Here is a 12,027-nt window from a genome sequence, read left to right as displayed (position 1 = left end):
ATAGAAATATATATCAGATCAACGAGGAGGGAAACCACGCTAAATCGAAGAGACCATTCTCAGGTTCAGACCCGGCCCAGCATCAATAGAAGGTATTCGTAAAATCGTCATATCATATCAACACAGCGTGATGATACATGTCTCTCACGTAAAATTTGCATGTTCGGCATAACCCGCTAAAAAGCAGTACAAAATAAAAATAAAACGAAAAACCGATGAGGTATATAGAGGAAAAAGATCAAACGGATATATCAAACTGAAAAACAAAAATAGTGGAAACTTTCCCTGTTCGTTATATTTCGTAGATACGCGAGACCGGCGCCGGGAAAAAAAAAAGATCTTCATTATATGAGATTTATCGACCATCTGGAAAGATGATGGCAGTGTTATTCGTTAGAATTCGTCCCCCGATGCTTTTCCTCAACTTGTCTCTTCGCTCCTCAAGCTTATCTTGTTCCCTCTGGCGCCGGATCTGGAGAATCCGCTGTTGTAGCTCGCGTAAGGATCGTATGGGCACTTGCAAGACCATTCTTGGCCTAAAATTGCGATTACGGCGCGTAGGACGTACCCGAAGGGGTGGGAAACCAGTGTTGTAGAAGGATGGAAATTCTTGGTTGCCACTCTTGCGATGCGCGGTCCGATGCCGAGAACGGTTGGACATCCGCCGAAGAACTGACAGTGGGCCGGCGAATACGACGCGCTTATGCGGTATACCCAAAGAGTTACTGACGTACAGATCATCGATATTCCTCGTGCTAGGAGAATCAGGCCTGGTGATACCCTCGCCATCGATGTCAGAGTCCACAAGTCCTTCCCAAAATGGTCGAGGTAACCAAAATGGATGTAATTTGCTGTCTATGTGTTTGCCGGCTTTGGGATTTCGTACATTTTGAGACAAAACCGGGGCAGTGTATGTTTCGGCACGTCTCCGGGAGCTCAAAGCACGGCGAACTGAGCCAAGGCGACGCATTCCGCCATTGAATTTTTCGGAATTGATTGTTTCTGGAACAGCGGGTTGGTTAATTTCATCCATAGGTGTTGGAGGAATAACCTTGACGGCAGGGGGTTTTGGCGGAGGACGAGGGTTTCGGAGTGGAGAGTCAACATCAGCTATTGTGTCTTGATTAGATGTATCTGGGGTCGTCGGTCGAACAACTTTCATTTCCATATCGCCTGGAGAGGTGCGCAGCTCCTGAACAGCTCGTGATTCGGTGATAGGCTGCTGATCTACAAGCAAAAGTGACTTGTTATTATGGAAGAAAAACGGGACAGCCCTGGCTTCGTGAATCTCCACTGGGCCAGGAGATAATGACTGAATGGATGCTTGAAACGGCGTAAGAGTGAGGGACGGAGATATCATTGGGCCGTTTTCATCACATGGCTGTTGGCTTGTATGTGGAGTTAGGTTTGCAAACTGTTTGGCAGGTTCCTGGGCGGGGATTTTGATAGATACAGGATCCATAGCGCCGTAATCCATAGCGCTGTGATTGCGGCGTTCAGGGGCAGAGGGTTGGGAGGTAGGAGGAAGTGCATGTCGCAAACTCTCCAACGTCAGCGAAGGTGCCCTCGAGTTATTTCTACTGGTAGGTGCGGATAACGAGGACTTTCTTTGGGGAATAACTGGTCCGGACGAATAACTGCCGCAACCCACATTTTTTGAGGTCGTGGAAGGTAGAGATGCGGATAAAGTGCGTCTTGTCCGCCGAGCTATGTCAAAAGACCCGATAGAGTTGTCCGGCGCAGTTGCAGGCCGACAACTAGAACCGAGAGAATGCGTTCGTGAATGGTCCTTGCTGCCAGAATGTGTAGATTTCAACGAGGATCGCCGCTGAGGAATTACTACAACCGGTACGACATCGTGCTTCGGTTTTGGTCGCGTGGAGGTTGCGCTGGCGGCGAAGGACATATCTGATGACACGCTCCATCGGTTTTCATTGGTAATCCGGGCTGACCTTCGGAGTAAACGAGGGTGAGAGTCCGCCAAAGAAGACGTTGAATCGTCAAAGTGTGATTTGGGAAGAGGTGAACTGGCAGAACGAAGGGAGACTTTCTTTTTCGTATGCCGTAACGTCGGCAGTTTTCGTGGTGGAGAGTCTATCACGATAGCTTCCACGGTTGATGTGGTTGAGATCCCAGAGAGACGCCAAATGTGGATGCGTTCGCTCATATCCGGCTGTTCCTGTTCCGCGGCCCATCCTATATCCTCCGCAAACCCCTCAACGGACGAGGTATGGGGAGTATTTTGAGAATCTTGCACACGCTGTTTCAAGCTCCTTTCCCGGCTCGACGATGATTTAGAAATGTGATTCAAATCAGAAGGGCTACTGCTGACCTGGGAGAATGGATCGTGCTCCCCAAGAATTGGCCGACGCCTGTGTTTCCTTGTTTGGAATTTTGTAGTAACGATTTCCTGTGGCTTAGCCCGCTGGCCATCGAAAGAATCAAACGTGGTTGCGTCCGTCTGGCTAACATTCATTCCCTCTGCAACGACGCCGTCCTCGAGTGGACCTGCATTTTTCGAGATCTCTGGCTCCCAAGATGACGTATTTGTTCGTAGAGGGTGAGGCAGCTTGTGTTTGGCTGGGCGCAATAGTGGTGTCGCGGGCACATTTCTCCTTTCTAGCTCTTCTTCCTCTGATGACAAAGCTTCTCGGGCAGTTGTGAACGACTCAGCCCTCGAGGACATGGACGGGTGTATTGGAGTAAGACCTTCCCTCTTTTTAAACTGAGAGAAAGCTCGTGGAGGCGTAATGTCGGGTGTCGGGGGGCTCAGCTGGTGCGTTGGCGTACCAGTCCCTGTCGTGCCTGGAATAAGCTCGTGGGAAATCTCTCGTGAAATACCATTGCTTGATTTCTCGCAGGCTCCTAATCCTAGGCCAGGGGGTGTCAGCGGGAGCGCTGGCGCGGTAGGATAAGCGTATCCGTTCGAGGGAGGCGTGACATCTGGTCTCGGACTGGACGATGGAGGTATTGATGTCGACTCCTGCGTTGGTAATATATCGCGTTTTCGCGGGAGGGGTCTATGGGCCTTCAGACCTGGGTGATCTGCTCGCGACGTTATTGGGCTCGGCTCCAGAGTATTCACTGACGGCATAGTGATGGAGATCAATGAGGCGGGCTTGGTTTAGATTCGTAATAATGGAGTGGTCTTTCAAGGACAACGGTGCCGGTTTAAGAAATTTGATTGCACACTTTGAAAAACTCCACCGTTCTAAGAGAAGCTCATAGCACTTGACGCCCATGTGCTTTCACGTTATCGCAAGTAGCGGCCGCATTACGAAGAATGATTCCAGATACTTCCAGCACTGACGGAACTCCAGTCCAATTATTTCCCACAACGCTGGTTCGCTGAGAGATGGTATTAAAAGGAATGTGAAAGTCACGCCATAGGCGAACAGAGGACCGTTGGCGATCAAGAACGGGCTATCTATCTTCCTCTGTGGTCACCGCGATGGCTAATTTCGAGCCTTGCTTGCACTGTGATGGAAATGTGACGTCTGATGGGCCGGAACCGAGCGCGAGGCACGATGGACTGTGGTGTATTGGGTTGGAAACACTCGAAATAATCGATAAAATAAGGGGCGTCGACCTGCTGTGAGTCTGTGTCTATGTCTATTGGGTGGCGATCTAAGCTTGCAACATAAAGCAACAGATATCAGGAACAGACAAGTGTGGATGATATGAATTTAATTACGAAACGGCATATGAGGTGTCTTGCACCAAGCAGCCAATAACCGGGGGCGACAATTCGGGACAGTTGTGATTGAATATTAAAATAAGAGTCTGGAAGAGGCGCTAAATAATTGAAACAGGGAAATTCTAGCAAGTGAAAAACGAGTGCCAGCGCCTTCAGAGCAGTTGACAGCGCTCCAGAAGTGTGACGAGCGTGAGCTGCAAAGGGCAAATAGGAAGAGGAAGAGGGGGCTGGCACAGTGGTCGACAATGAAGCCGCCGCAGCTGCAGATGCACGACGGCGCAGTGATGGCGACCCCTGCCGAAGACGAGGAAGAAAGAAAAATATGCCAGTCACCATCTTCTCCTTGAACAACCAACAGGTTTGGAGATAACAAAAGCATGCGAGGCCGAGAGCCAAGCAGGAAACACCAAATGCAAGCAGCCAATGCAGCAAGCACTGTGAGTAAGAGAATATTTCCATCAAGACTCGTTTTATTTCGGCTTTCGACATTCATTGTTCATTCAGCGACTTAGTCTTGTTCTCGAAGCTTTTGATCTTACCTGCCAAACAGCCCCCTGCAAGTGGCCCCTCTAACGTGTCTCATGATTCCCACCTAGCATTGATGCAAGGCCCCCGACCAGGCCATATCCAGCAGTTGATTGTCACCTTCAAAACTCAGCCGAATCCTTGGTAAAGCTCACCGAACAACCGGACCTTCTGAAATCTGCCCTGTCTATATTTAAGCTGAGGCTCGGGCTGCGTTCTCATCGGAAACTGGAAACCGTGGAGTTCGATTTCACAAATACAGCTGCCTCATAGCAGCATCGACTGCAGCATCGACTGCGGCGTGAAGCCGGAAATATATACGTCAACCGTCCGCCATACTGGATACAATCTGATGCCCCATACAGCATCATCTGCTCGATTACAGGCTCCTATTGTTAAGATGCGGGTATGCTGCAACTCCAAGCCCTGTCGGCGTGGATAATGGACCAGAGCTCTCGCACATCATTTATTATTCAAAACTATATATTTGTAAACTTCTGCTGGCTTTGTCACTCATATATCGCTGACCCTTGCTCAAAGTTTACGTGGGTTGGAACTGTGAAACACTTGTCTTTTTCCCCTTGTTTTGTATTCCCCAAAGTGGCTCTCGACTTTGGTATCTTCCTACTGATAATTTCTGCTTTAGTTTTAGCTGCTTCTTGTCATCATTGAGTGAATAAGCCTCTCCAATCTGCAACAGTGGGCCATTATTCTCGCAAGAACCTGTATGGTTCAGGCTTATCTTGACCTACATAACTGGCCCTATCAGCCAGTCTTTGTCTTCAGATTTTCAGGAAGCTTGAACTGCCATCCTCCACTCGAACCCAATCATGCACGGAACACGCCATGCAGGTCGGCAGGGAAGACATGACTTTAACACTGTCTATCCTGGAATGGAAAAATTAGTGCTTCCAATTTCCGATTTGTGTGCAAGAAAACAGGAAGTTCAACGTATGATATTGCCTGCTCCCTACTCCAATCGTTCCAAGTTGATCCTTGAACCAAGGTCTCTGGGAATGTGATATTTCTCTCAGAGTTTTACACCTAATGCATCTATTTCAGTGAAATCATCGGCCATTACACAAACTTGAGTGAAGAAGGCATTTAAGCAGGTCAGGCCTTGACTTTAAGATGCATTATATTCGGGGCTGATAAAGTGAACAACACCAGTAACTAGAATATATACATTCATTTGATCATAATTTCCCGGATAATGGCTATGATTACCAACCTCCCATCAGTGTCGTTCCCACCCAGGGCAGTCGTTCTGCCTGATACAGCTGTAAAGACCAACCAACCGCCAGTGGTTGGAGACGTCCATTTCATTTCAAAGAATTGCGCGTCCCAAAGTCGGCAGATTACTCCCCGTGAGCCAGGGTATTCAATTCCAAGAGATTGGTTCAAAAAACAGGCTGGGCTACTCTTCAAGCAAAGTAAATAACTAAAGGGTGCCATCTTGGCAAGCCGATAAATCAAGGGGAAGGTAACGACGACTTTAACCACAACATCACCAACAACTCTGTAATATGACAAGTTGAATAGGAACCATCACAAGTGCTCGCCGTGGATCAGCAATGACCATTTTGGTGTATCTGTCCTTTCTGTCCTTCCCACTTGACTGACCTGTACACTGCTAGGCATCCGTTGCGGTTAAGGCCGGCAGACAGTGACTGTGGACACATGTCTCGTAACTAGGAAGCGCTCAGTATGCAATCCACTGGAACCCTCTGGTGATTCGAAGCTGTTGCTAACAAATACTAGTAGTTGGTAGAGTCGCGCGCACCAACACAGCATATGCCTCGCTTTGGGCGTCATGTACCGAACTATGCATGCGATATTCTGGTTTGGATACCTAAAGACATAAACAGTTATGCCATGACCCCGCTCCACGAAGCCTGAAGACCTGATTCCTGTCAGTGGTCTACTAGCCTTATTTTTGTTTTTCCAAGTAATGTGCGAAGGAGTGGCTTGTTGCGACTTTCAATAGCCTCCCTTTACACATGCGATTGTGCTGATTCCCAACACTGTGCTTAAACTTACTGATACTATCGATCGATAATAGCCAAGTTATATTTACAACGATAGCCGCTATGGCAGTCAGTCGAAGTTGGTGAATGTTTGGGCTTGACGAGGAAATCCGTTAGGCGAAACACGCTTCTAGAGTTCCGATCGGACTCAATGAAGTCGAAATGAATGACAATAGAGTTATCTATCCAATCTAAATACATAAGGTAATAATATTCAACCCCTTGTCATAACGTATATATGGTAAGGTTCTCATCTGTCTACGATTCAACCACCGGTCTAAAACATCATTGCAGAGACCACCACAGTGAGAATAGCCAACAATCCTACTTGTCGTCCGATACCCTTCACAAACAAACTCGACCCAGACGAAGGTGGCAATGTGGGACTGCCGCCATCCCCAATCACCTCGGGGAACAACCGTCTTGTATTCTGATCGACAAGAAGGAAGTGTTTGAGCACCGCCTTGCCCTTCAATATAGACTCAATCTGCTCCTCTGTGCAAACACCAGGGTCAAGCGCATAGCAGAACTTAGGATATTGCGGTGGTGGATCCTGTTTGAAGCCGAGCGTGTCGGGCGGACCCGATGAGCTATAATATTTCCCATCACCGTCGGGCAACGGTACGGCGGTGTCAATTTCACCTTTGGCAATGTCTTTGTTGAATAGCACGCGGTTGAAAATCTTCAATGAACCCTCGGGCTGGTAGGACGGAACCTCATGGCCGGCCTGGTGGATACGAGAGTATGAGAGGTTGCCATATTGCCTTACCTGACCGACGTTAAATGTGTCGTTGACGCGGATGTCGGCGTAGCCGGCTGCCCTGAAATTTTCTGAGTCGACATAGTCGATCGCGAGACTCACCGCCTCGCCGCCCATCCAGTTGCAGGCGAAGTCACGATCTCCATAAACGAGAGCAACCTTGATGTTGTTCTCAAGTAGGAAAGCGAGATCCTCAATCCAACCTGGACGCGGGTAGTCGCCGATGCTTCGGAAGGCCTTGGATACGGCGGCGTTGGACTGAGTCCAGTTGAGCGGTACTCCGAGTGCGGCTTGGACGTGTGCCTGGTTCAGCCAACCCTGGTAAAATGGGGTAGGGAATGCGGCTGGCTCGAGCTGTGAAATATCGTAGTAATTGCGACCTGAGTATCTAAGATATGGCCCGCGGACTTCGCTAGAGCAGTAGTTCTCGGCCTTGCTGCAGACATCGTTGACGGTGTCGTTGATGCCGGTGTTGTCCGGGTCCCAGACAGCGGAAATAGCGCGGCATTCATCGACCATATCACGGCAGCCACCGGGCTTAACGAGGGAGTCGACCATATAATTGTAAATCGTTTCGTTGACCGATTCGATGCCGTATGTGTTCTTGAATGCAAACTCTGGGTATGAGGGCCACTGTACCTGGCGGTCGAGGCAGCCGTTAATGATCATCAGAGTGTCGAGGTTCAATACTTTCATATCGCCATCATCATCTTTCCAAGTACCATTTTCGATCTTCTGGTTCTGCTCCTCAAAAAACGAGAAAAATGCCGGGCCGTAGCGACCACCATAAGACTCAGTGGCAAGACTGATTCGAGAGTCCCCTGGGTGGTAGCCTGGGAATTCCTGGAACCATACCTGAGCAAAGTGCCACAGGGCAATCGCGGCATTACGACTACCCAGCGCAGTGTTTTCTTGCTCATTACTGGGGTACGTCCCTACCAGGAACGTAGCATTCTGCTGTGGAATTGGATCATCAGGACCCAACTTGGTGAGCTTACCTGTGATCAAGTTTTTTGTGTAGTTGGCAAGGGTATCGTATGATAAGCCTACTTGGGCCGGTTGATCCAAGAAGAGCATATTAACTTATTTTGCAGAATATTAGTAGAAAACTTCTCAAAAGCAACGGAGAGTTTAAGCCGCACCCTCATTGTTCCATGAATATTGGTTCAATGTCGTTGAGTTTGAATCGGGATTGATGAAGCAAGGACCGTTTTCAACAAGCAGGCCCATCTGTTTCCCAAAGTCAGTAAGAGTGGATACCTGCATCTACTTCTTTTATTCGCCTTGAAAATTTTTTTAAGAATTGGTGGGTCATTGCGCTTAACGTCATTATTTAGATCATCGGACAAGAGAGAAAGGAAAATTACACTGGGGGTGTCACCATTGAAGAACTTCCAGGTCCGCCGTTTATCCAAATTGACAGAGGAGCATTTTCCGGATCCTTTCTTGATTCAAAAAACCAGAAAAATGTGTTGATGGGATAGTCCTGATTATCATCAAGACCCTCCAGCGTACCAGGGGGTAAATGAACGTATCCAGAGTACGATTTCACTCCCGGAGTTGTCTCGCAAAGTCCTGGCTGCCATCGATATGAGCTAAGAACGGGTCAAGGATAGAAATATGCTTGCTCACCTCTTTGTAGGTGATTTTGGCACCGTCACCAAACTTAGATTCCAAAACTTTGACCCCCTCCGGCTTGGGGGGAAATTGTGCTAGAGCTGGGATTCCAGCTGCTAAGAGGCACAATGCCGATTTGGCGAAACGCGACATGGCTTAATTGAAGACCGGAAATACTTTCTGGCATCCACCAGGAGAAGGTATATGTCTTAAGAAAAACGTTTCAAATGCCACCAACATCGACATCCAAAGGCGGGTGAACCCCGGTTATATGCCTCCAACAACGTGCCATGTTGCTTGCAAACATTCACCGGTAAGATCAAGCGGGGTCCAACTACAGATCCCTGAGGGCATTTGCTGATCGCTCATAACGACCTTGACTCCTGCGGTAAGGCAGCTGCATTTTTGGATTTTGGCCGAATAGCCAGCGGTCATCTCTTCCAGAAGGATGTAGTTGACCGAATCTCAAGGAGTCAGCGAGCAATGTTTCCCCGCCCCCACCCCTCACCGTTCAAGGGGTTCTGACATAGCTTCCCCACACGGGTTGCAGGGGCCGAAAAATGAGTGTACGCCGATGTCACCCAATGGTGTTCGAACCCCGGTCTGCCGAATTTCGGAATCACAAACAACACCATTCCCTCGTTTATCGTTTATCGGCGGGATATCAAGCGTTTTGTTGGACCCTTGGAGGCTGGTGATCTATCAATACCAGGAGTCTCCAGTCGCGCTACTCGCCCGCTAACATGAGTAGTGCGAGTAATTGAGATTTCGTTCTATGTGAAGAAAGCCCTAAGTTTGCTGGGCAGCTGAACCTTGGCTGGAAACTGGTGCGCCAAGAGCTTGGTTGGCTTAGTGGAGCCGGCCTTGGCATCAAAACTCCAACGAATCTTCATTTGCACTGTCCGTCCTCCGCATTCACAGCGCCAACCAGGAAGTTTTTAGAATGCTATTTATTATGAGGGCTTGCGAGATCGCCCGGCCGATCGGCCATCAAGGAATACTTAACCCTTATATTCTATTAATTGGGTAAAATGAGCATAGAAAAGCCAACCAACCCTACAAGATTGAACGCCGTGGAAGCTTGAAACTATGAAAAAGCAATGGTGAGGGACATAGTGGTATTTATGCATATCACCTTATGCAAAGTGGTACACCTGGCTTCCTGCGATATCCACTCTGAGGTATTTCCCTTTGGCATCATGACTATTAGTACTAGCACTAGTACTCCCTACTCCGTGCTTGTGCTTCCTGACTCAGTGTGTAATAACCGAAACCTCTACATTGAGGAGAGAATCGGAGATGCTAGGGGAGCATCTAAAGGAGATGTGCTTTCTCGCGTGGAGAGCCGGGGTTCTTTCCACGTTTCTTCACGTTAATCCGGACCTCCATACTACAGCGGTTCCCCTCATTTCCCTGATTGCCGGAAACCGGTACTGCCACCCATGGCCAGCCAACGGCAGGGCAATGGTCGATACGACCCCAATCTCCAGACGGCGTGACAGAGGTAGAGAGAATGCTCAGAAATTCTCTTCAGGATTGCGGCCGATATTTAACACGTCTAGAGTCGGTATGTTTTAAGCGTGACAGCTAACTCGTCTGAATATGCATTTTGTGGCACAGAACCTCTCAGTCATTACTGCGTACGAGAACTGAGACTATCAAATGATATTTTAGAAAAGCATCGACGGAAATTCCTGGAGAACATCGGGTGGCTTCGGGCTATTCAGGTACGACTGAGAAGATGGTGGATTTCAGATATTAGACGGTAAGTATGGCAACTGCAGACAAATAAAATAACTAACTCATTTTTCCCTTGTTTTATTTTTAAATATTTACAATAGATGAAGAATATCCCAAGAGAAAGGGTATTAATACGTGAGTACGAAGTATTTCATAAGTTAATCCAGCCGAAAGAGCTACCTCGTAATGTATCTAAGTTTTGTGGCTTTAGCGGGAGAAGACATAAACAAGCTAGATCTATGAATAGATGTGTGAATTTTCTAAAACTTGGAATATAGGAGACCCGTATATTATGGGAGGCTGCCACGCACAGATGACAGGAGCGCGTAGTGGTCGACTTTCCCTTACTTCCTAGGATGGTAGCGGGAGGGCCCGTCAGAAGGTATCCTCTTTTGCTCCATGAAAGATCAAAGATATGTCCCTTCTCAGAAATCGACTCCTCACCTTTATCACCAGGCCTTTCTCCCTCGTCTTCAACCGAAGCACAGAAATGGGAATTGGCGGGTTGTGATCGATGTCCATCTGCTTTGTTGGGAAAAGTGTAGAGAGATGAGTGGGATTTCTGATCATTCTCATGAGCCCCATCATTTCCGCCGTGCTTCCCCTGTTTCCTCATTCTCCTCACTTGTCTTGATGAAGCTAGCATCTCATCCAGTCAACTACCAGATTTCAACAAAGGGTGTAATTGAATATTCTGCCCATCCGTCACTCGTCACTGATAGCTGTTCATTCTCACAAATCATTTAGTCAATGGATTCTCCAGTACCATTCAGATCCAGCATGATATCAATACCATCCAATGGAGAGCGAGTAATCTGGGAAATGAGATAGCGATGACATTGGTTTTGATTAAAAGAGAGAGCGGCAGCACAGCTCTGATGGCTATGGAATTGAAGCAGAGCGAAGCTCGCGCGGTTTGACGCATGCATGCATGCACACACACATATGCTTGGCAAACAGAAATCATTAAGAATGATACTATTTTGTGAAAAGGGTTTCATCATCTCTTCTGTCTCCCTCCCTGCGATAACAATCTGAGAGCTGAGACTGGGAAAACAATATTTCAATATGCCCACGCCCAGGCACTTATGGTCCTAGGCTAATTAATCTTGGGTTTTAGTACGGGAGTAGTGGAGGGAAGACCTGTCATAGACGTATGGGTATTGAATGTGATTACTCACATATACGTTAGACAGACCAGGACGAATTTCTTATAGGGTTTGGGTGTTCTGCAAGGGCTCGCATTGTTTGATGAGTTTTTTCTCCCTGCGCCAACTTGGCTGTGGTCCAGATCATGTCGAAACGTTAAGGACCTGTTCCAGCGGCCAGTGGACGTCTGATCCCAGCTGGCACCGGGTATCGAGAAAGGAGAGGCTATTGTGGCTTGTCAGAGATGCTTTGACGAGGTTGGAGTTATTGAAGTAAGTTACGAGTCCAGGTCGAGAGTGGAGAGCGCTTATGCTTACGATGACGCGCACAAGATCGATAGCTTGTACAGTATGATTACTACTACTAGTAGTATTTAAATTAACAATCCTTTATATGGCCCCTATTTCTTTCTCGCTTCCCTTTTTGTTCTATCTATCCAAACTCCAATAGTATGTTGTTGATTGAGAAGGTGTACTAGGAGTTTCTTGGTTCAAGGATTGCTAAGCTACAAA

At 47.8% G+C, this 12,027-nt stretch overlaps 5 protein-coding genes across 5 annotated transcripts; 2 read left to right on the top strand and 3 right to left on the bottom strand.

The window, feature by feature from the left end:
- Positions 1-355: 355 nt before the first annotated feature.
- Positions 356-3,094, bottom strand: HCBG_00442 (uncharacterized protein; the record flags this gene model as incomplete). The annotated part of the gene is made up of 2 exons (XM_045427492.1): positions 356-472; positions 569-3,094. The coding sequence occupies 2 exons, from the start codon at positions 3,092-3,094 to the stop codon at positions 356-358; spliced, it is 2,643 nt and encodes an 880-aa protein (XP_045291467.1).
- A 357-nt stretch (positions 3,095-3,451) lies between these two features.
- On the top strand, positions 3,452-4,044 carry HCBG_00441 (uncharacterized protein; the record flags this gene model as incomplete). The annotated part of the gene is made up of 2 exons (XM_045427491.1): positions 3,452-3,594; positions 3,813-4,044. The coding sequence occupies 2 exons, from the start codon at positions 3,452-3,454 to the stop codon at positions 4,042-4,044; spliced, it is 375 nt and encodes a 124-aa protein (XP_045291466.1).
- A 719-nt stretch (positions 4,045-4,763) lies between these two features.
- HCBG_00440 (uncharacterized protein) lies at positions 4,764-5,677 on the bottom strand (the record flags this gene model as incomplete). The annotated part of the gene is made up of 3 exons (XM_045427490.1): positions 4,764-4,970; positions 5,047-5,110; positions 5,454-5,677. 3 exons carry the CDS (start codon positions 5,675-5,677, stop codon positions 4,764-4,766), a joined length of 495 nt encoding a protein of 164 aa, XP_045291465.1.
- Positions 5,678-6,413: 736 nt separating this feature from the next.
- HCBG_00439 (carboxypeptidase) lies at positions 6,414-9,296 on the bottom strand (the record flags this gene model as incomplete). Its single annotated transcript, XM_045427489.1, has 4 exons — positions 6,414-8,091; positions 8,152-8,239; positions 8,517-8,588; positions 8,642-9,296. 4 exons carry the CDS (start codon positions 8,777-8,779, stop codon positions 6,527-6,529), a joined length of 1,863 nt encoding a protein of 620 aa, XP_045291464.1.
- A 794-nt stretch (positions 9,297-10,090) lies between these two features.
- HCBG_00438 (uncharacterized protein) lies at positions 10,091-11,618 on the top strand (the record flags this gene model as incomplete). The annotated part of the gene is made up of 6 exons (XM_045427488.1): positions 10,091-10,193; positions 10,247-10,353; positions 10,468-10,501; positions 10,645-10,692; positions 11,114-11,280; positions 11,559-11,618. 6 exons carry the CDS (start codon positions 10,091-10,093, stop codon positions 11,616-11,618), a joined length of 519 nt encoding a protein of 172 aa, XP_045291463.1.
- Between the last annotated feature and the right edge of the window lie 409 nt (positions 11,619-12,027).

This window comes from Histoplasma capsulatum, assembly GCF_000150115.1.
Source record: "Histoplasma capsulatum G186AR genomic scaffold supercont2.1, whole genome shotgun sequence".
Lineage (NCBI taxonomy): Eukaryota > Fungi > Ascomycota > Eurotiomycetes > Onygenales > Ajellomycetaceae > Histoplasma > Histoplasma capsulatum.
The sequence above is the reverse complement of the archived record's forward strand: the minus strand, read 5'-3'. Positions and strand labels throughout refer to the sequence as shown.